The sequence below is a fragment of the Amphibalanus amphitrite genome, unplaced genomic scaffold (genome assembly GCF_019059575.1).
Source record: "Amphibalanus amphitrite isolate SeventyFive unplaced genomic scaffold, NRLGWU_Aamphi_draft 000063F_arrow, whole genome shotgun sequence".
Lineage (NCBI taxonomy): Eukaryota > Metazoa > Arthropoda > Thecostraca > Balanomorpha > Balanidae > Amphibalanus > Amphibalanus amphitrite.
Window position 1 is genome coordinate 1,336,532 of NW_024881559.1, and position 24,377 is coordinate 1,360,908.

The window sequence follows — 24,377 nt, forward strand, 5'->3', positions numbered from 1 at the left end:
AGTTGAAGTGTTTAGGTGAGTACCTAACACGCGACAAAGGGGAGCGCTGCGCTAATGATACCTTTTATTTTCGTTGATGATAGGTATACAGTGGTGACAGCAAGCAACCACCTGTTTTCCCGGCGCAAGATGTATGCTCATGACAACATATTCACAACGAGAGCAATAAGGATGCATCCAGATTAATTAACGGCTTTGTATTGGACCAGGTGAAATTATTTTGGGAATGGCGCAAATGAAAGTGACTTTTCTTTTCTATCGCTCACTGTATTTCCAAGCAACATATTTATCATCTCAAAACACATAGATACTCTGTATGCGACAATGCTACCGTGACGAACACAAGATTATCTGATTTAAACAGCAAACTCTTATCACTTCGGATAGGTAGGTACTAATTAATAAGTAGTCCAGCACTTTGTCCAGTGGGCCGATGGACTAGGCTGTCGTTTTATCCCGCCTTATGCTGGGTCGTAGTGTCGGACAAGTGATGTTGGCACGAATTCAGTTCGATGGCCCGACCACTGAGACCAGTTGGAATGTGCGGGCGGCACCAAGGGGTCAGCCGCGCGCACTATGGTTGGAAACGGCCTCACGGATGGCCGGGGGTCAACGCGAAAAAATGTTTTGCCCATAACTTGTTAATGCGTAGACCGACTGCGATGAAACTTTGCATAGGTATACCAGTGTCTTTCGCGCATCATACAGTAACTCAGAAATGACGAGGTCACGTCACGTCACGCGTGTGTGACGTCATCATTGCAAGTATGTTATAAGTCGCCTATGTCTTTCGTTATGTTATCGATATCGCGAGGCATTTTGAACATGTTTTGAATACCTACTGCTATTACTGAATGGATATTGTTGTTATGCTTTAGGGCGAGAAATATCAACGTAGTGACGCACAGTGTCTTACTATTGGTCATAAAGGGTCAAAAATTTGGAGAAAGAGTATTTATGATTTTTTTAGATTGGGCAAAAAAGTAAGAAATAAAATGACGATCAAATGACAAAACATGCGTCAGATTAACCCGGCACCGGGTTAATCTACCCAATTACCCCATTAACCTGGGGTATTTACCCCATTAACCTGGGGAAATACCCCATTAACCTGGGGTATTTCCCCATCCGCCGTTTGCCGGGGGGGGGGGGGCGTTCAACGCCCCCAGCCGATAACTCGCGAACAAATAGGCGCAGCGAAACGCACGAGGCGCGGCAAACGAAAGAAGAACGCGACGAGACGATTCACATGAATATTTTAAAGTTGAATTTCGAGGTCACAGGTCGGGTCAAGGTCAGGTCAAACACTTGAAATCGGGCTTTCAGTAGCATGGCATGGACTTAAGAACCTCGCAATCGGTGCCTCGCGTTTCGCGTTTCGATTATATCGTCATCAGTTGGTCCTAAATAAATTCAGTCATCAGTTGGTCCTAAACAATCTGTCACAACTGTCACAACTGTCACAACCCTTCATATAAGTGCTAAAAGAGTGTCAGATCAATGTAGGGGTCAGTCAAACATAGGCCACTGGCCAGGGTCAAAGTCAGGTCAATCAGGTAAGCACATAACCCCGAAAATTAAAACTGGTAGGTACCTATTCGCAGCCCATGCATGACACATGTTTTATGGGTACTTTTGGGTGTAGAACACGATGGTGACATTCATTTTATCATACGAGTACGTGGCTGGTCGAAAAAAGATCAATTCAGAAATGCATGCATCATGGTCGCGAGAAATTGCCAACATTCAGTTCAAGATTTTGGAAAATGTAGAACGATGCTCAAAAACCATAGATAGCCATTTGATTTGCCATGGTATTGGCAGTGTAATGGCGTTTACAGCATGTCTGTATGTCTGCTCTGTCGGTGGATATCCATATCCATACTCCAGGATATCCATACACGTTTGCACGATATCCATACTCCAGGTGCAGGGGCGAGCAGTTACTTCTTACAAGGGGTGCGGAGTCGAAGTCAGAGTCGGAGTCAGAGTCGGAGTCGGAGTCAGAGTCGCCCAGAGTCGTGGCAACGAGCCAGGAGTCGGAGTCGGAGTCGGGGTCGGTCAGGAGCCCGCAGTGGAAGTCGGAGTCGGTCCGAATCGGAACAGCTCCATCACGACTCCGAAACACTGGCCGGGGTCCGGAGTCGAAGACAGAGTCGGCCGGAGTCATGGCAACGAGTCAGGAGTCGGAGTCGTAGTCGGAGTCGGATTTGGCGCCACCACGACTCCGCAACCCTGCTTCTTACCACCATTTATAAGGATAAGCGATTGCAAGACTGACGAGCCGACCTGGTGCTAACGAAGCGACGGGTAGGTACGCCTAGGGAGATGAAGCTTCACGGACGATTTTGCGCACAAGTGCGCAGTCTGCTTTTACGTTCCCTTTACGCAGAATTGAACAGAGATTTATTCTGCCAAAAAGCTCAATGGAGGTCGATGGAGAACTTTTTGTATGTCCAATGAAACATAAACGTAATTTTGCAAATATTGCTGTGGTGACACTGCAAACAGAATGCAATGCCGTTCCTGATTTTGAACACGCATGGGAAAAAGACTCACTCCACTTGATAGCCAACATAACAAGGATTATTTTGATATATAATAATCCAGTTTTACAACGTCATGGAGGTACTCCACATGCTATCACCAGCGCGGTTGTTTAAACCTTTGACGGCGCACCAAAAAAGCCACTATCAGAAACTCCCGATTCCACGTACAATAATGGAGACTAAATGCGCAACTAAATATTTTTTTCTGCCCAATTCAAAACATTTCATCAATTTCCAACAGAATGGCATCCCAAATATACATATATTCCGAAATTGCCCACGGCCATCCGTGAGGCCGTTTCCAACCATAGTGGCGCGGTCCAGTGACGCGGTTCACTGGGTTGCCGCGAGATGGCAGGCCTGTCGGTGCCGGGCTACCGGGAGGTGTCTGCGGGCGCTCACGGGGTCACCTGTTCACCGCTGACGAAGCAGACGACTCAAAAGGCTGGGCTCCTCCTGAAACACCAGTTGTCAGGTGAGATACTAACTAGCTGATATATGTACGAGAGAGAGAGAGAGTGAGAGAGAGAGAGAGGGAGAGAGAGAGGGAGAGAGAGAGAGAGAGAGAGAGAGAGAGAGAGAGAGAGAGAGAGAGAGAGAGAGAGAGAGAGAGAGAGAGAGAGAGAGAGAGAGAGAGAGAGAGAGAGAGAGAGAGAGAGAGAGAGAGAGAGAGAGAGAGAGAGAGAGAGAGAAGAGAGATACAAGGATCGCACACAGAGAAATATTGAGCGATGTCAAGTTCAATATACTCGTAAATAATTCAAATAGCTTCAAAGTTCTGCTTCACTTAGTAAAATATCGTTAGTTTAAGTACTTTCGTGATAACTAAGCAAGGTATCCGTTGCACAACGCCACAATAAGTAAAGGCATCAAGAATAAGTTTGTTTTTATACGACGTTCATTGGTTAACTAACAAACATCGGCAGTTTTATTACACCACACAAGCATCTTTACGCAAAACAGGATAATGTAACAGCATAACAGATGTTCAAATACCTAACTGATATGTTTCTATGCAAAGCAAGTGTATCCATACGCGAATGAGTGTTGTGTCGCAGTGATAATTGCGGTACACATCCAGAGCACCGTTCGTTTACGTCGACCCGTGTAAATTTAGCGAAATTTTGAGCTCACGCTGACGGCGGCGGCGCCATTTTCGCAATCTGTCAGTTGTGCGCCGGGGACCGCGGGGGCCGGCGGGGGAGTGTTGTGGCTGCAGTGCGCAGAGTGAGTTTGCCCATTCTTGTACGACCAGTGAGATAAAACAGTGCTGTGGTGTTTATCTAGTTGGATAATAAGCTGAATACTGCTTTGTGAAATACTGCTTTGTGGTCATCGTCTGATAACTGCAATCAAGACCAAGTCTGAAATCTGAAGCGGAGCGACATTAGAGGAGCTGCTGGAAATTATCCAGCTTTGTCGGAGTGCTAAGGTGGGCTTGCAATTTTTCAACTGAACTGCTGTCGTGTTATGAAAATAATGGATGCGCTTTCATGCTTTTCTATGGTTGATTAGGTAGAGTTAAACTAATATTTTGCCAGATAGGCAATAGAGAGCCGGTGGCTAATTAAATGAACGATAATTTTGGCACAGTGAAGCAGTGCCTACAGATGATATATTTTTCATTTATTAAATACGGGCATGGCTGACGGGAGACGGGCGGTGGCTGAGGCCCGTAGCGGCGCCTATGCGTTGTGAAATATCAGCTTATGTATATGATAAGGTTATGCTTTTGCGCTAATCTAACTGATTTCCGTCAGATGTGATGTCGAATTTTTAAATAAACGACAAACAAACAAATAAACGTGTTTGCAGCATGGGGTAGGCATTGAGCATCACAATGTTTCGTTCCATTTCGCTAGGCTCGCGGCTGGCGACAACGTCCCGCCGCGTGTCGCTTGCTTCACAAATTTTGCCGGCCGAACATTAGTTTTACCAGAAAAAAATCGTTAAGATAACCGTCATATTTGTGTAAATTTACCGCCATGAATTTGTGTACGATTACCACGCGAGTGTTCCTTTTGGTACTTTTTACCAAAAACACATATTTGTGCGTAAATGTAACGCGAGATCCGTGGTAAGGTTACACTGAAAGCGGTTCTCCTACACAATAGTGAAACACTCCGATGCTAGCAAAACACACATATAAGTGTTCTTTTAGCCAGGAAACAGAGTAATTTTACACACAAAAAATGTTCCTTTTGGTACTTTCAATTACACCGTTTTTCCGCTCAATATTTCTGTGTGTGCGTGCCTCAGATTCATTGGATATTGAAGGCCAAAGGGAAAACAAAAACAAACACCTGTTAACCCGCGCCGTGCTGGTGGCCTGAACTTTCCGCCGAGTGCTGGGGGGGGGGGCGTTTTCACGCCCCCCCGTCTAACTCGGCTCCTGGGCCACGTAGCGACACGCGGTAAGCGGCAATCGAAAGAGCGTCAAAAATAAAGACGAAAACACTTCGGTCATTTTTTGGGTCAGGTCAAAGGTCAGGTCACCAGAGGTCACCAAAGGTAAAATGTTGACTATTTCAACATTTTGGAAACTGCCAACGGCTATCTCGGGAACCGATAGAGCTACAGCGCCGCGGAAAAGCGCATTCGATAGCCCTTTTACAGACCTTTCTGAGTAATGTTCTCAGATTTGACCTCAGGTCAACGGTTTAGCCTCCAGAGGGCAAAAACTCCAAAAATAGCCGTTTTTACGAAAAACGTTTTTTCGTCAATAACTTTTGACTCATAAGCGCCATGACATTACTTTTGCCAGCATCGTGTTCCTCTCGTCGAGACGCGTCGAATGAACTATTCGTTGACCTTGAAAGGTCATTTTGAAAATTTGACCTCAGGTCAAGGTCATGACCTGACCGAAAAGGGTCATGTTGCATATCAGTCGATCCGTATCGTCGAGCTGAACACATCTGACGTGTTTTCACCGCTCTAGCACGTCTCTATCAAAAGTTATAGCCAAAAAACTGCTGGCGACCGTTCATGACCTGAGATGACCTCAGGGGCACACAGAGGGGTCACAGGTGCATTTTTCCTATTCAGTGTGTCATGTTTACCTATGAACCGATGTTTGAGAGCGTTTTGAACGATATTCGTCCAAAAGAGGCGCATTTCAATTTTCTCCCATTGACTTATAATGGAGAGGTCGCAAAATTGACCTGACCTTAGGTCACAGATATCAAAAATCCGAGATATACATTTTATACATACTGTTACTCATATCAATCGCTGAAAGTTTCAAAGTGATCGTTCAGTCGGTGTAGTTATAGCGAGCCTTTGAACTTTTTCTGAGGTAAGGTCACTTGACGTGACCTGGTGACCTGACCTTGAACGGCCTAGGTCTGAAATTTTCACAACATGTGCGGAAATGATGTAGGAACACGTGTACCAAAAACGGCGGCGCTGCGCGCCGCCGTTTTTGAGATATTCGCGAAAAACCTGAGGGGGGGGGGGCGTAAAAACGCCCCCCCCAGCACGGCGCGGGTTAACCATATGATAACAACCAACATTAACAATAATATGATAATCCTACGAAGAAAATTAGCCTCTACAGCCTTTCAACGAGTTATATTGAAGCCATGTTTGGAAAAGTTCAGGCACTTCCACCTGCAGAAGATTAAACTCTAAAGAAGGGCAAAAATGAGACAGAAGCACTTGTGTAGATACGTTGTGGGAGCGTCAGCTTCAGTAATAGAGCAGGTTTTGCCGTCAATGGAGGAAGTTTTGGTGCCTTGCGATTTCGCGAAGTTCCACCTACCTCTGAGTAGCCTGCCCGACTTGCGAGGGAGGTCCGCTTTCCAAACCTGAGGCAGCAAATTGTGGCAATGTTGAAAATAGAATGTCGTTGATAGACATAACATACTGATTGAAAAACCGAAATGCATTATTAGTAAACAAAGCGCCAATAGTTGCACATTTTAATCTAAGTGTTGCAATGAAATAGTGAAGGTGAACATATAGGTTATGTAAATGCACATTACATAAGGCAGCTATGAGTGCAAACCCGTATAATGTGAGGAGTGTCTACACCTTGTTAGGCGCAATTTAAAAAAGTTGACGATCAAATTTAAAACGCTCACATGCATTTTAAACGTAAATTTTCTGAATATGGCCTTCAACTTTTTGAAATTGTGCCGATTGCGCCTAAAAAGGTGTAGACAAAGATTAGCGACTTCAGAACGACTTTGAACCAACAACACATGCAGTGTTTCAGAGGAAATGTTTATAGGGATAGCAAGAAAGGAGTGGTGCAGTGATGGAGGTTCCATACAGCTATAGACGACTTTTCGTCTTGAAGACGATTGAAAGACTAAATTGAAAGATTGAAAGACCATTGAAATGCCAATGGCAGGATGACATAATTTGATCACAGAATACGTTTGTATCTGCTCTAATGCCCAGGAGGTTTAGGCAAAAGTAAACTCAAATTAAAGTAACTAATAATATGCATAGTGCCTCAGTATGCACTATGCAGTCTTTGCAGTAAGTTACTTCGAAAAATCCGGTGACTCCATTGATATTATGAAACAATAACTGATAATCAATGATGCAACAGATTTGGGCGGTCACGTCACAAAACGCTATTACGAGAGACTACTGAAGTCTGATGCGGTTCGCGTGGGGGTCAACGGCTGGGTGGCTGGCTTTTTAGGAACATGACAGCCATTTTTCTAGCAGTCATTGCGGCCGTTCGGATGCGCTGTGTTATTAGGGCTACTTTTAGACAGGGGTCTTTTATTATCATTAGCAGCGCTCTGAAACCTGCATCGCTTGCGGATGTCGCTCGTTTGAAGTTGAAGAGAAACATGCATCATGCTTAGCATATTTCAGGGAGATGTTCTGTTCAGAAAATGGCAAGCCTGCTGGGTACACATTGGGCTGTCTGCCATCATTTAATTAAAAGCACTAATCCACTTAAACGTCAGATTTGAATTAAAACTACAAAGATGTGTGTCAAGTCAACATGTTGCCATTTGAAATTTTCTTACATATGATATTTGCACAAATTTGAATATGCGGCAAAAGTCAACAGCTACGAGTTCTTATCGCATATTGCGCTGAAAATTCTAAGTTTTTTTTTACGGCTTGGTAGATCAAAGGCATTTCAGGATAAAATGAAACTCGTCAGGTCATAGTCAATGATTATTCAATTGTATGCAAAAATGATCACGGCTTCTCATTTTCTGCACCAGCACTACAAGTCGCACGTTTCAGGTCAGATTATTTTTGGCAACATGATTCAATTTGCAGACATTGCCAACATCGGTTTCTTTAAAAAAATCCTACCTCGTTTTCCAAATAAGGTCGGTATTCATCTGGCCAAAAAAGCACTAACATTGTTGAATTTAACAGCAAAAATGAGTTTACATCTAGAAGACCGATGGCATTCCCATGAAAGTACGCCTGCAGGGTGTCGACAGTCACTGTCGCCAGACGTTTCTACCGGAGGGGTCAGCGCCAACCTACCTAGGTCGATACCGATGTGCATACTGTTCGTCGATCTTTCGGAGCAGCTCGTAGTGCTTCGGTTTAATGTCGCTGTCGCGTTTCTCCGGGCGTGCGAGACCGGTCGCTGGACTGCCAGTGCAGAATGGACACAGACGACAATCAACAGAGGAGCAGGCAAGACGGAAACGGAGACGGAGACGGAGACGGAGACGGAGACGGAGACGGAGACGGACACGGAGACGGAAACGGAGACGAAGACGGAAACTGGACTGGCTAGGGATGAAAGCTGGACTGGCGCATGGATGGGAACTGGACTGAGACAGGGACCTGACCTGGATCGGGACGGCAAAGACTGACCTGAGACGCAGACAAAATTGGATTGGATGTGAATTGACGTTTGGATATTATTCTTAGGCAACTACAGCTGATGCTGGGACTAGGAAGCACAAGGGGGCAGAATGGGGATACTTGGGACGGATCCGCGCCAGGGACACCCGAAGCGATATCGCAGCGTGGCGGGGAGAGAAGGTCAAGACTGGAGCTGATTGGCCGAGATCTGAGGCCAATAATACCAACAGAAAAATAGCCGCCTGCCGGAATTTTTTACCTAAAGACCGCTTCACATACGGAGCGTAAACGGTAAAGCCCTATCCGCTATGTGCCCATCGCGTCTACGCTTTACATGTGAAGCGGTCTTTAGGCAAAAAATTCCGGCAGGCGGCTATTTTTCTGTTGGTAAAACTGGCCTCAGATCAGAACTTAGAAAATGAGGATAAGGATTAATAAGGATTTTTGGAATTAATTGAAATGAATAGATAATAGTAAGACGGTATACCAGCTGGCCCGCTTGAAAACGACATACTCTGTCTCTTAGTGCCTTCGGGGCCATCCAAATACGTCTTTTTCTAGTTTTTTTTTTCTCAGAGGACTTTTTTTGCAATGACCATTGACCCTAAGCACTTTGACCTTTTCCAACGTAGAACCGTGAGTGACTGCGTGATAGAGCCGACTTGCCCGTTCGCCAAACCTATAGGTGGCCACTTGAGCGACACTTTATGGTATAGCCAAGCCACCTGGGCACCGTCATCCTGATCCGATCCGATCCCACCTCAAGAGACGATCTGCCAGAAAACAAAGCTTTTCTAGGTGCATTTTATCTTCAGCAGGGAACCAACATGCTTATTGCTTATGCGGAGTAAACTCCACTTCCACTGGCGTCCAACTGGCGTCTAACTGAGCAGACGTCCAATTGTTGGCGTCTAGTTTGGCGTCTAACTGTTGGGTGGAGACTTCCAAACTAGACGCGTCCAAAGTTAGCCGTCGCCAGATAGACGCAGCCGCCGTCCAGCTATACACGTCTAAGACTTAGACGCGTCTAGCTAGACGCGAAATGGGAGTCTCCACCCTACATATATCATTCCTTTAGAATTTTAGGCAAACCTATATTCATAATAAGAGATATTAACCCTCGCCCGCACATGCCATTTTCCCATCCTAGAACGCACATGGGGGGGGGGGGGTTGCCACCCCCCCGCGCCATTTCGTTCCTGTTGGAGATAGAGCTTAGCGGTGAAGACCAAAAAGATTCTTTGGGAAGAGAAAAATCCAATGATACCCAGTTTTACCTTCTCAGGTCAGTCATTGACCTTCCAGGTCAGGTCAAACTAAGAAATGTTGCTGTTTTGGGTCACCGTTGGATATCAAGTGCGCTGCTTATCAAATACCGATGACGATGCTGTTTTCTGGTGCCAAGCCAGCTAAAACCTCTTTGTCACACTACCCGACCAGAATTTTGCTGCTGAGGTCATTTCAGGTCAAGTTAGGTCAAGGTCAATTATATGTGTTTGTATGTCTGTGTGTGTCTGTGTGTATACTGATGTGTGCACTGATTGTTTTTGGGTCCATATTACATGAAATCATGATCTGAGAAGCTTTGACCAAAAATGCAGTAAAAAAACTTCACAAAAAGTAAATTCAGTTTGCCTAAAACGCAATTATCTTAGATGACCCAGGTTGACCTTGACCCTGACCTTGACCCCTGTACATCGTCGAACAACATGTTCCATGATAGGTGGGAGGTAAGACTGGCAAAAAAGGCCGAAATCAGGGTGTCAAAAGCTCACAAGGCCCATGGCAAACGCAAGATGTTGAGAATTGGCCATTTGGGTCATGACATGACCTGAAAAACAAGGTCATATCTCCGAAACCAAAGATCACAGAAACTTTAAATTTTCAGTGGACATCAAGAAAGGATAGACGAGCAGCTATACGAAAAATCAGCCTTCTAGCTTTAAAAATGTTGAGTGCAGAGCAGAAAGACTACCTGGGGGGGGGGGGTGGCAACCCCCCCATGTGCGGGCGAGGGTTAACCTTACTCTCATATTAGCCAAAAGATGTAAAAATTCAAAAAGACAAAATACAGTTTCGGGAGCTTTCGGCTTTGCGCCTTTATCAACCCGCCTTTGCGCCTAAGGGGTTGATAAAGGCGCAAAGCCGAAAGCTCCCGAAACTGTACATATACCTATTGTCTTTTTGAATTTTTATATCTTTTGGCTAATATGAGAGTAAGGTTAATATCTCTTATTATATTCATGATGTCTCTCAAAACTATGCTAAAAACCATTCAAGACAAACCTATATTCAATGAATTTACCCCTGTCAATTTGTTTTACAACTTGTAAGGAAAATAAAGAGTACCTATTGTTTTTTATTGTCAAAATGATGTAAATCAAATCAGTCAAGCTGCCACACATATCCATTGCACAATAAATATTTGATAAGTGATTCATGGAAAGGTCTGTAATAACTTCGAACCTCGACGCATGGATCATTTGTTGGAACTTGGAAAGGCCACTTGATAGAACTGTGACATGCGATGTACAAAATCGCCAGTAAATGGTTGATCCACAGCCAACGATAGACGAGCTCAACAACTGCATGCCCATATGAAAAAGATAAATGTAGTAGGTAATAAAATGATGACTAGCCTAACTTTCGAAGATTTAGAATAAAAGACCTCAATTTTAAAGAAATTATAACAAGGTATCTTCAAACAACAACATATTAATGTGCCACAAAAAAACTTGAGTTTCCTCATTAACCCGCGCCCAGATGGGGTCTGCCGAGCAACGTGGTCTGATGGGGGGGGGGGGGGCCATTTTGGCCCCCCCCTCAGATCTCGAGAACCACGCAACATAGCGACAAGCGGTAAACGGTGTTGGATAGCCCCAACGGAGAACTACCTTGTGACCCAATTTCATTGACCTCGGTCAAACCGATGACGTCACAGGTCAGGTCAAAGGTTGAATTTTCACCGTTTACAGGCATTTCAAGAAATGCGTTGTAAAATCGTGTAAAATGCATTTCATTGAAAATAATCGATGGGGAAATGTTCTTCAAACACATATTTTGCTATTTGAGGTCACTGATACCAGGTCAGGTCACAGAGGTCAGGTCACTGGGGGGGTCACAATATGAAAGTGTCGTGTGATACATGTTTTATGGTCCATTTTACATGACAAATGCGATTATGTGGGTCAGACAGACTTTAGGGCCAGCTTAGGTCACGTTTTGGTCAAGGTCAGGTCAAGGTCAGGTCAAGGTCAGGTCAAATTAGGTCAAATTTCAAAGTTGATATTTTTGCATAAAATGGGTATCGATTCGATGCAGCTCGTCACGGGGAGTTCAATGGTGGCCTCCGTTTTGCGCTACGAGCTCTAGAATTGCTAAAAATTGAGTTCAAAAATTTGACGTCATCAATTTTTAACAGTTTTTTCGCTATAACTTGGCCAAAAAAAGAGGTATCGATCTAAAATTTGGTATGTATATCGAAGAGCGCAGGGACTATCACATATATTCCGGTTTTTTCGAAATTCGAAAATTTTTTGGAAATTTTTTGAGTTTTTCTAAAAAAAATCAATTTTTTTGATTTTTTGGGGTCAAAATCCCAAAATTTCGAAAATCCGAGATAGCAGTTTTGTAGCGACGTGTTTTCTCTACACAACCACATAAAGAACTTTAAAATTGCTTGTTAACTGTAGAATTGGTGAGCGTTTCAAGATGTCATGTTTTTTGCTCATTTTTACTCGAACATGACCTCAGTTTGACCTCAATAACTCCTGACCTGAGGTGACCTGTGACTTGAAATTTTGTGTGAAGGTGTCAAATTGATGCCCGGTAAGGTAACCAAAATTTGGCGGCGCTGCGCGCCGCCGTTTTCTCGCTATTTAAGAAAAACCACAGGGGGGGGCCAAAATGGCCCCCCCCCCCATCAGGGCGCGGGTTAACCCTCGCCGGACCTATTGGTTTTCTACATATACGCGCCAGCCGAGGGGGGGGGGGCGGTTACGACCCCCCCTCGCCGTTTCGCCCTTGGTGGAGCTAGCGCGTCGCGGAAAAAACGAGCGTGTGTGCTGTTACAAGACGCAGAGATTGATACCCGATTTTAAGGTCCTAGGTCATCGGTGACCTCTGAGGTCAGGTCAAGTGCCCCAAGGTGTGGTTCCGTTTTTGGTGAATAACTTCGCAAAAAACGGCCGCAGAGCCACGATTTTGACAGCATCGTGCTTGTCTCGCTCAGGCGCGTCGAATGATCTACTTTTTGTTTGAACGAGGTCAACTTAGGGTGTTGACCTCAGGTCACGGTCAGGTAAGAGCCCCCAGGTCACGAAATTGGTTGAAAGAGGTCATGTTGCATATCATTCGATTCGGCAGGTCTTCCTGAGTCCTTTGGTGGCCTTCGCGACTCGCTAGCTCAATTTGATCGGAAGTTATTGACGAAAAACTAATATGACCCTGATGACGTCATAAATGACATCACACAAGGTAAACATTGCAAAAGTGACGCATCAAACCTTGCAAGGAGTGCATCAAATCACGATTCTGTGTGCTTGAGATAGCTGGAGATCGTTCCCGGCGCCAGAATAGCAGTTTTTATTTTCCCCGTAGATTTATAATTGTGAGGTCACGAAAATGACATGACCGCATATGACCTTTAGGAAAATCCGAGATATACAAGTTGTAAGACTCGAAATGAATACTAGATCCTGCAAGTTTCATTTCCCTGTGAAAGCTCCTCTGGCAGTGAGGGCGTTGCGAAGTTGCGACATCTGAAGACCGGGCAGAGGTTCACTTATGACGTCATAGGTCAGTGACCTGACCTGATCCGAAAATGCGGTTGGTGTCGAAAGATCAAGCATGAACCAAAGATCAGGTATGTCAAGTTTCAGCTCTCTATCGCCAGCGTGTTTGGACCTATCGCGAAAAGAACCCTATGGAGGCGGCACCCGCCGCCCCCCCCCCCCCCACCCCTCCTGGGCTGGCGAGGGTTAATCTGATCAGAAAGGTAAAGCTGCCTCGTTCTGATTCTTATTGATGGATGCAGGAACCTATTGCATTGGATGAAACTTTGTTGCATATGAAGTACAAACCTACTATCGACGATATGGATGTAGAGTTCGAGTGAAAGAAATCAATACCTTGTTATGCCCAGACGCAAACCATTGTATTTCAACCCTCCATATCAATTCAAATTCGCTTAAAATGAACACCACAGCTTGACGTCAAGCTTGTTTTGATCAGAAACACTATTTACGTGTAACTACTTTGAAGAGAACTGCGTGCAACATTTTTCCCAAATAGAAAAGTAAATGAACCGCCAAAGCTGATTGGCATATGTAGAATTGACTTTCTGTGTGAATGGCACTGGCCAGCCTTCGAGGACGGGGTGGCTGGAAAACTAGGATATGAGCGCGTTGGTACGTCTTTGTTGTCAATTCCTGGGTCAATACCGCATGAAGGGTAAAGGTAGGGCAGGCTGGATATGGCTGTGCTGGAAACTTTGGTGCAGAATTAGGCTGAGATCAGGCTCTTGGGCATGCGTAGAAAAACTGTGATAATTATAGTATGTTCACATCGATAATGGATATAGTGTTAGCATTACACTGTGGGGAACTATTGCAAACTGTGAACATGCACATTGCTCAATGTTCATCTCGCATGATATCCAAGACGATGTGCAGTAGTAGTTCACTGGATCACGCAGTTTCCAATGAGCATGCACGAGTCTGTAGACTGCAACAGATTGTCCACAAACAATTTTCGTACAACGGCTTCAGTTTAGCGATAACTGAAGCCTGTAAAGATGTTCTGTACCGTGTTTTATGGTGACAATTAAAAACGTGTCTCAGAAAATCATTTCAAAGACTTACGCATCCTCCAAAATTATACATGCATGCGAATCCAAATGGCTGTTGCTCTTTTCTTCCCTTACCTCGGTCTGGAGAGTTTTGAGTAGAAGTCGTCAAGCTCTTGAAGCATGTGAAGCGTTTTCACCATGCTCTTCTCTTTGTCTCTGGTGAGTCGAATCATGAGCTCATCCTCTGGCTCTTGGACGAGCTGTGCGAGCGCCAGTGATGACAGCATGACCGTCAGCAGCAATAGCACTAGCTGAACACGAGACATGACCTGTGAGATAGACAACACCACTCCGTCAGCAGCGGCAGCAGCAACAGCGACAGCTGAACACGCGACATGACCTGCAGGAGACAGAGATACCACACCGTCAGCAGCATCAGCAGCAGCACCAGCTGATTTTTATTTAAAAAAAAGACAAATAGCTGGTTTGTCGTCACCTGCCTCTGTGAAACCATATGTTGTTTGTGTTTTGACGCCAACAGCTCCACTTTCCAAATGAAACACAATCGATTATCTGATCAGTTAAACGATTATCAGTAAACGCTCGCACAGTTGAGCAGTTGGTGCTGCTGCTGATGGAGCACAGCACTGTGCTGCAGCCGAGTCTTTCTATTATGCTGGTCTACTTAGGTTACCTACCAGCTATGACCGGACGAAACATCCATCCATTGCCCGTCGTCAGCCCATCCGAAAAGATCGCGGCATTTCTCCATTCGTCGAAATTGAGCCGCGTGCTATGGCGATTGGCCAGTCAGGGTGAGCTGCAGGTCGCGCGTCGGGCCCATGCAGTACATCTCTGGTGCCGGCTAATGGCTCCCACTGCGAGTCGGCACCGCCCGCACACCACATGAATCTCCAATTTAGAGAGCTCGCTTCTCGGTGCGACCAGCCGTCAGGTCAGCTCTCTGCAAGGTAGTCTGAATAAGTGCGCTTTTCTCTGTACTGAACTTATCCTATACTATTGAGGACAATGTACAGCGAGCAGCCTTCATAGCACTAGACTTTATTCGCTTCTTAGTGTTGGCGTTATTGGTACATATGCCGACACAGTGTAAATAAAGACCCAAAAAGACCCGAGGTAAGTTAGGAATGTGTTCACCTTTCATCTTGATACACCGCCTGTAAAACAGTGTTTATGTTCTGCTCAAAACGTCTTATCTGGAAAGGCTAACTGTAGTTGCGGGGCATTTTCTGAGAGTTGTATTGTAAGACATTGCACTGTCTGTGAATCCCACGAAAAGCGTTTTCCAGCGAGCTAAGGCACTCTTTCTCAATTTACATGCTTTAAGAGATCATTTGAATGCATATTACCAAAGGGTCAAGGGATCAATGGGACCTTTTCAAGAATACCTCAGAATGAAGCCAAATTCATTCATGTGTATGTATAGTTTTCCAGAAACTATTTATGGCGTCATTCATAAGTGTTGCTCGATAATGTTAGCGCCGGGTGTGTCCTGGACAGTACCTGAGCTCCAGACCACATGAGGTTCGATTGATTTACCAGTATTTTATATTTCGATGAAAGGTTAGGTTTGGAAATATAAATTCATTGACCTATGGTGGGTGACTCAGTCTGCACTTGCAGTCGCTCTGGGTGAGGTTAAGAACAGGTAATACAATCGGCTCTTATGGCATTGTAAATTGGAATTTTCCACAATCTCGCTGTCAACGAAATTGAACCGAACAATTTCACACATTTGGAGCCTGCTGTAAATCTGACAGAGCTTGGTCGTGCGTTTCAATGCCGAGCCCATTCAAGTGCACCCGACATGGAATTGGACAGCGCCATTTTTCCAGGATGCCTCAACGCAGTAGTTATTCCTTTGTTACAACTGATTATATTATACCTAAATGTGTGGTGCATGAATTGTATCTAAACGTAATTGTATCATTCTTCAAGAAATCCCGAACAATTGATAGGTATGCTAGCAAAATCGCGCCTGATTTTTTTTTTTTTGTTCAAAGCTTATGACTTTGCATGACCTGTTTTCTAACAAATCTCGACTTTTTTCCTCAAAAATAAGATCCCATTGAGGGGTATAACTCATCTTACTCAATGTCACTCATCATAGGCATCCCACCAAGTTGTCCGCTGTCCAGGTCCCTATGAGCGCCCGAGTCATACCTACACGACCTGGTGTGTGGGTCTCTCCTAGAAATGATATTTATTGACCGATGTAGATTTAAAAATATTTTGGTGTAATTTTTACAAGCCTTGAGACTTTATATAGCACGCAAGGACGGAAAATCTGATGAAATGGATGTGCCTATAATACGATGCTATTGAAGATAATACTTTCTTGAAGAGATGAATGCAGTATTCAATTGTGCATACACAAGCGTGCTATTAGATTACACGGCAGTCGTATCACCCATTTAACCCTCGCATGTGTGCGGCGTTTGCCAGCTTCTAATGTGTAGGGGGGGGGGGGGGGGGTCGGTTGGACCCCCCCCTTGCCGTTTGGCCCCTGATCGAGCTAGAGCTTCGCGGAAAAAAACGAGCGTGTTGCCCGTGACGAGAGGAAGCCGATGATACCCAATTTTAAGGTCCTAGGTCATTGGTTGACCTTCCAGGTCAGGTCAATGACCCAAAGTCGGGAAAATCGGGACCTGTTAGAAAGTCGTAAAGTGTGGCTCCTAAGGGGTTTTTCGGGGTGCTGATCACGAATATCGTGTTAGTTTTGATCACAGATGATGTCTTGAAGCATTTAGACCAGGTCGGGTCAGGTCAGGTCAGGTCAACCAGTAGGCGTCGTGACGGGTATTCGTAGTACGTGTCAACCGCCTCTGACAGCTTCGTAACATGTTACGAAGTCACCAAAACTACTTCGTAAATGTTCAAAATTCAAATGGTTGCTAAATTCGAATTCAGCTCCAAAAACTAGCCTAGAAACATGTATAACTCGAAAAAGTGAACCGAGGTCACCCGAGGTCACCAAAGGTCAATGACCTGACCTGACCTTCAGGTGACCTTGACACACACGGGAGTAACATCAAATCACATGTTTGAACGTTTGAAACCACGAAAAGCTTGCAAACACGCGGCTAGTGCGAGCCGACATACGCGAAATCGCGATTCCGGCCAAACATGGTCTCGGAAAAGAGGTCACAGGTCAAAGGTCATTTGGGTCAGGGTCATGAAATTTTCAGGGTAGGTGTAAAATTGATCAATGCGAGGGTACTGAAAGTTTCGTCGCGATCGGCCGCTTTTTACGCGAGTTATTCGCGAAAAACCATGGGGTGGTCCATCCGACCCCCCCCCCCCTACACATGCGAGGGTTAATCGAGCTCGTATAGGAGTTGTAACTCAAAACACATCAACAGAAAGATGGGAAATAGCGAGACCAGCCACGATCGAGAAGACACACGGTCTTAGCGCGACCCTGCAGAATGATTCATTTGCTTATTACATGCTCCTTCGGTAGTCGTTAAGTTCACGTCAGGACAATATTGCGCCGAGAAATGTTGGCAGTTGAAACAGGTCGTGAGCCAAACCAGAGATTAATGGCTGACTATTCCCATCTGTCCGTGCGTAACTTGTCGCCTGAAGCTAGACAAGGCTGACTAATTTGTACCTAGAGTGCCCAATATTCTTATGCATAGATATTTCCAGCGAGGAACCAGAGCCTGAACGGAAAAAGGCAAACCCCACCAGACATAATTAGACAAAAGGATATGTAGGACCTTGGGCAAAAGTATGTACGCATATGTAAGTGCAGGAGACATGATATGAAGTTCTGCTTGGATCTGTTGCCGTTGCCTGTTCAATTGTTCATATCTTCCAAAAGAACCGTCGTGTCTGCGCCAGTTCCCTGTTTGGGTCTGTTTCAGTACCCTGTTCGGGTCTGCTCCGGTGCCCTGTTCGGGTCTGCTCCGTTGTTCTGCATTATGGGTCTGTTCCATTGTCCTGTCTGGGTCCGTTTCAGTAACCCGTTTAAATATGTTCCACTTGTTCCAGTGCCCTGTGCAGTGTTCGGGTCTGTTCCGCTGTTCTGTTTGGGTCTGCTCCAGTGCCCTGCTTGGGTCTGCTACGGTATCCTGTTCCGGTCTGCTCTGTGTAGAGGCACTGGACATTTTTTGGCTTCTGTTTGGACTTGATATGACCCGATGAGTTTGATATAACGGGTGAGATAGCTGGCGATCGCGGGTAAACAGCATACACCTGGCAGGAATGTATACAGAACTCCTATGAACTGACCAAAGGGTACTCCATAACGCCGCCCCAAAGTTGCTGTTTGCGTCTGTGGCTGGCTCGTGCACGCGACTGAGTGAGTCGCGGGGTGCGGCGGGCGTGCTCCTCGGGACTGGGGGCTACTCACGGTGTGTTTGCCGGGCCGGTGCGGGCCAGAGCTACTCACGGTGGTGTGTGTGAGTGCCGGAGAGGTCCGCCGACCTGTCGCCGCCGCCGATCCACCGCCACTGAGGTCGACCGCCCGCCGACCCACCGCCTTACGCCGCCGCCGCCGCCGCCGCCCCCGCGCTCCGCCGCGCCGCGCGCGCCCGGACCCACGCAGCCTTTCCGAAACGGCTCGGCGCTGACGACGCTTCTACGTCGTCATATCAGTGACGTAGCCGTCACATTAACGTCACATAACCGTCACGGTGCTGTAGCGTTAGCGTCACCCATCGTCACACTATCAAGTATCACTTGACAGCAGCATGGGCTGGGTGCTGGTGGGCCTTGTTCGAAACTTGAACAGCTTATGATACATCAATTTCGCACCGAGCGTAAAATTTTTGACCCCAGGGCCTCGTTTCATAAAGCGAGTCCGAAACCTACGCCTGCTTTTGGGCTTGTATTGCAAGCGCATGTAAAGCGATAAATTTATTTCCCCTTCTCCCTTATGTTCTTGCTTGCAAGATCAACAACTTCAACGATTCAAACTATCGTCATCGCTTCACATGCACTTGCAATACAAGACCGAAAACCGGCGTAAGTTACGGATTTGCTTTATGAAACGAGGCCCTGCAGATCACATAAGGCCAGGTCGTCAGGTCAAGTAAGTGACCATGCCTCTAAAAAATTGCGATTCGGTTATTCATACAGTAGGGTATGGTGGGGTAATTTGAAGATGTTTTTACGTCTTTTCCGTCGTACCATATTCCAGCTCCACCCTGGATGAAGAAAAACTGTTTAAGTAGCGCAAATGTCACTTGCTTTCACCATGCACGCCTCATATTTGGATGAGCCGAGTATACCTTGGATAGCATAGCCTCACTTTTCCACCAAATCACGGTGTGTTCAAATTGCCCCACCGTGGGGTAATTTGAACATATGTGCTGCCTTTATGTGCCATAAAACGATAATCTCGCCAGCACCGATGTTGTTTGATTTGATGCACAAACAAATAGACAGAACAATTCCAAACATACCTTCATTTGAAAAATCAAACCAACAACAAGCATAACACTTGCACAGTATCAATATCTGCACGCTGCACACCGGTCAGTTGACAGAAGTCGCCTCTCTTCAGTTAACAGAACGTCTATCATTTCCGTTAAATAAAAACTCATGTCATAAGACAAATGATATACCCAGTGGCGTAGCCAGAGATCAGCGAAAGGGGGGGGGGGCCATGTTGCTCGAGGGGGCGACTTTTTCCCTTGAGAGGGGCGCCATTGTCAGCTAGTGACAGGGGCGTCAGTCTAAATTCTAAAATGTAACGTCATGTTCATGCATGATTTATTAGGTGTTGCAAAGTACGAGTATAAGAACCAGCTTTCGCCAATTTTTCATAAAATCCAATTAATGCAATTTGCAGCCCAGTGTTTATCAAAAAACCTTGATCTTGATAAATTTTAAGCATGATATAGGAAGCGAGCTCAGGCTACAGACACTTTATTCTCAAAATACGCATCCATGCGAATTCGAAGCGGTAAAATATACGTTGACCGATAGGCACAATCTATATTCTTTGCAAAAAAATTCAGGCTTACTCGCTGATCCAAAGTGACCTGTGGGCTGCTGCCTGTGGTCGACCGGGGTGGCCGTGCTTAGAATCTCAAACCGCACGTATGTATGCTTCACGCTGCGACTCAGTGCCTAAATTGGGATCAAGGTAGACTTGAACATTTAAGACCATGAGATCCACCATGAGATCCCAACCCATTGTCATATACCAGCAGCGACTGCAGTCAGAGGCGACCGAACGCTGACATAGTTACGTTCTGTATTTTTTTCTCCACAAATCACCTTTACAATTCGATGTCTAGTGCGTGCAGCCCCTAATTGTGGACATGCATGACTGCCGCCAGCGACTGAGTGTCACTAGCTTCCAGAGGGCAAAAACTCAAAAATTGCAGTTTTGATTAAAAGCATTTTTCTGCAATAACTTTTGACTCAAGACAGTGACGACATTTATTTGGCCAGTATCGTCTTCCTCTCGTCGAAAAGCGTCGAATGAACTATTCGTTGACCTTGAAAGGTCATTTTGAAAATTTGACCTCAGGTCAAGGTCATGACCTGACTGGAAACGGTCATGCTGTATATCAGTCGATCCGTATCGTCGAACTGAACACATCTGACGTGTTTTCACCGCTCTAGCACGTCTCTATCAAAAGTTATAGCCAAAGAACTGCTGGTGACCGTTCATGACCTGAGATGACCTCAGAGGCACACAGAAGGGTCACAGGTGCATTTTTACGATTCAGTGTGTTGTGTTTACCTGTGAACCGATGTTTGAGAGGGTTTTGAACCACATTCGTTCAAAAGAGGCGCATTTCAATTTTCTCCAATTGACTTATGATGGAGAGTTTGGAAAATTGACCTGACCTTAGGTCATAGATATCACAAGTCTGAGATAAACATTTTATACATATTTTTGTTTTAATCAATCTCTGAAAGTTTGAAAAGTGATCGTTCAGTCGGTTTAGCTATAGCGAGCCTTTAAACTTTTTCTGAGGTAAGGTCACTTGACCTGACCTGACCTTGAACGACCCGGGTCTGAAATTTTCACAAGATGTGTGGAAATGATGTATGAACAGGTGTACCAAAAACGGCGGCGCTGCTCGACGCCGTTTTGGAGATATTCGTAAAAAACCTAAGGGGGGGGGGGGCGTAAGAACGCCCCCCTCCCCCAGCATGGCGCGGGTTAATGGGAGAAAATTGAAATGCTCTTCTTTTGAACGAAAACACCCTCAAACATCTGGGCACAGGTAAATATGACACATGTAATCGGAACATTTCACTCGTGATGTGACCCCTTTTATGTTACTGAGGTCATATCAGGCCATGAAAGGTCTTCAGTAGTTTTTGGACAATAACTTTTGATAGAGATATGGTAGAGCAATGAAACACCTTATATAATTATTTTCCTTCTAAACAATACGGATCGACTAATATGCAATATGACCATTCCCGGTTAGCTGATGACCTTCACCTTTGGTCAAATTCTCAAAATGCTCTTTTAACCTTCGAGGCGGTGGGGGGCATTTTTTGCCCCCCCCCCTCCCCTTTAGTTTTTTTTTTCAATATATCTCGAGAACCGCTGCGCCGATCGTCACCAAACTTTCAGTACCCTCCCGAGAGCAGCTATCGCACATGGTGACCAAAAATTTTTCCAAAGGCTATGATAGGTTGGCCGCTAATGACGTCAGAGTGACGTCATTTTTGCCATTTTCGACCCAAAAAAAGGTTTCGCGGGAAGAGCTGTCAGGCCTACAGCTTTAGAGATACAGAAAAATGTTTCAAACATAAAAGGTGTGAAATCAAAAGGGCTACAAAACTATTATTTCGGTTTTCGAATTTGTTGGATTTTGACCGCCAAAAGTAAAAAAAAAATATATTTTTTTAATATAATAGCCAAAAAATCCAAAAAGTTTTTTGAATTTCGATAAAAACCGGAATATATGTGATAGTCCCTACCGCCTTCTATCTACATGCCAAATTTGAGATCGATACTTCTTTTTTTGGCCAAATTATAGCGAAAAAACTGTTCAAAATTGATGACGTCAAATTTTCAAACTCACTTTTTAGCAATTCTAGACCTCGTAGCTCAAAACAAAGACCACCATTAGACTCCCCGTGACGACCTGCATCGAATCGATACCCTTTTTATGCAAAAATATCAACTTTGAAATTTGACTTTTTTTTACCTGACCTTGACCTGACCTCCACCAGAAAGTAACCTTAACCGTACCTGATGGTCTTAAAACCAGCACCATTGAGTTGGAAATGAAAAACTGGCCATAAAACATGCATCGCATAACCTTAGCAAAGTTGGGCTCATGTGGTGACCCTTGGTAGCCTTTGGTGACCTGACCTGTAACCTGACCTGGTATGACCAGTGACCTCTAATAGCAACATATGTACTAGACAACTGACGCCTTATCGCTGATTTTCGACAAAATGCGTTTTACTCGGTGTTATAGCGCTTTCCCTAGAAGCCCCGTGAACAGTGAAACATTTTATCTTTGACCTGACCTGTGACGTCATCGGTGACCCCGAGGTCAATGAAATTTGATTTCCCACGAGACAAATTTGACAGGGCTATCGAACGCCGTTTGAATTTTCTGGATCCGTCCAGTAGTTTCGGAGATACGGGGCGGGGGCAAAAAAATGCCCCCCCCCCCCACCGCGCGGAAGGTGGCTGGGAGGCCCACCGCCTGCCGGGTTAATGTCAAATACTAATTCATTTGATTCGTGTCGAAAATGGAACACGATGCCGTTAAACTAATCTCGCGCAGGTCTGAGTCAAAAGGTATTACAGATAACCGCGAAAACGTATATTTTGAGGCTAAAACGTTTACCTTAGGTCAAATCTGAGATAATTAATTAACCCTCGCCCGCACATGGGGGGGGGGGGGTTGGTTGCCACCCCCCCCCCCCCCCCAGGTAGTCTTTCTGCTCTGCACTCAACATTTTTAGAGCTAGAAGGCTGATTTTTCGTATAGCTGCTCATCTATCCTTTCTTGATGTCCACTGAAAATTTCAAGTTCTGCAACTTTTGGTTTCGGAGATATGACCTTGTTTTTCAGGTCATGTCATGACCCAAATGGCCAATTCTCGACATCTTGCGTTGGCTATGGGCCTTGTGAGCTTTTGACACCTTGATTTCGGCCTTTTTTACCAGTCTTACCTCCCACCTATCATGGAACATGTTGTTTGACCGTTGACGATGTTCAGATGTCAAGGTCAAGGTCAAGGTCAACCTAGGTCATCTAAGATAATTGCGTTTTAGGCAAGTGGAATTTACCTTTTGTGAAGTTTTTTGACTGCATTTTTGGTAAAAGCTTCTCAGATCATGATTTCATGTAATATGGACACATAAACAATCGGTGCACACATCAGTATACACACAGACACACACAGACATACAAACACATATATGATATAATTGACCTTGACCTAACTTGACCTGAAATGACCTCAGCAGCAAAAACCTGGTCGGGTAGTGTGACAAAGAGGTTCTAGCTGGCTTGACACCAGAAAACGGCATCGTCATCGGTGTATGATAAGCAGCGCACTTGATATCAAACGGCGACCCAAAACAGCAACATTTTTTAGTTTGATCTGACCTGGAAGGTCAATGACTGACCTGAGAAGGTAAAACTGGGTATCATTGGATTCGTCTCTTCCCAAAGAATCTTTTTGGTCCTTACCGCTAAGCTCTATCTCCAACAGGAACGAAATGGCGCGGGGGGTGGCAACCACCCCCCCCCCCCATGTGCGTTCTAGGATCGGAAAATGGCATGTGCGGGCGAGGGTTAATAAGAAAGAGCTATCGAATACGCTTTGCTGCAGGGTTGTAGCTCAATCTCTTTCTGAATCCTGAGTTACGCGCCGCTTTGTCGAAAAATGCCAAAATCGGCGAAATTTGATTTTCGGTTGTTTCTGGTGACCTGACCTTCGACCAGTTCGACCTAACCTTAAAAATGGTTTAAGTAGTTTTGCAAAAGTTTTTGACGCTCTTTCGAACGCCTCCTATTGCGGGTCTCAACGTGGCCCACAAGCTGAGTTAGAAGTGGGTGTTCAAACACCCCCAGCAGGTTCAATAAAAAAAACGCATACGCTGGAGGCGGCACCGCACTGCTAGGCGGGGGTGGTAACCCACTGGTATCGCAATAATGGGCGGCACTGCGCCTGAGAGGTACCACTTGCATTGAGGGGTGGCATTGTACGGTGAAGGGGCGGCGTCGTATTGAGGGGCGGTATCGCAACGAGGGGTGGCACTAACGAGGCTG

The 24,377-nt window shown here is 45.3% G+C and overlaps 1 protein-coding gene across 1 annotated transcript; it reads right to left on the reverse strand.

The window, feature by feature from the left end:
• Positions 1–47: 47 nt before the first annotated feature.
• LOC122378711 lies at positions 48–18,619 on the reverse strand. Its single transcript, XM_043360147.1, has 6 exons — positions 18,554–18,619; positions 14,272–14,465; positions 8,019–8,129; positions 6,310–6,355; positions 2,868–3,005; positions 48–572 (listed from the first exon to the last, which is right to left on the reverse strand). The coding sequence occupies exons 2-5, from the start codon at positions 14,460–14,462 to the stop codon at positions 2,964–2,966; spliced, it is 390 nt and encodes a 129-aa protein (XP_043216082.1). The 5' UTR covers positions 14,463–14,465; positions 18,554–18,619; the 3' UTR covers positions 48–572; positions 2,868–2,963.
• Positions 18,620–24,377: the final 5,758 nt, after the last annotated feature.

Coding starts and splice junctions, on each gene's coding strand:
- LOC122378711 (XM_043360147.1), bottom strand. CDS start 14,462: ATGTCTCGTGTTCAGCTAGTGCTATTGCTGCTGACGGTCATGCTGTCA. Junction 6,356..8,018: donor GCACATCGGTATCGACCTAG/GTAGGTTGGCGC, acceptor TTGCTGCCTCAG/GTTTGGAAAGCGGACCTCCC. Junction 3,006..6,309: donor GTCGGGCAGGCTACTCAGAG/GTAGGTGGAACT, acceptor CTGGTGTTTCAG/GAGGAGCCCAGCCTTTTGAG.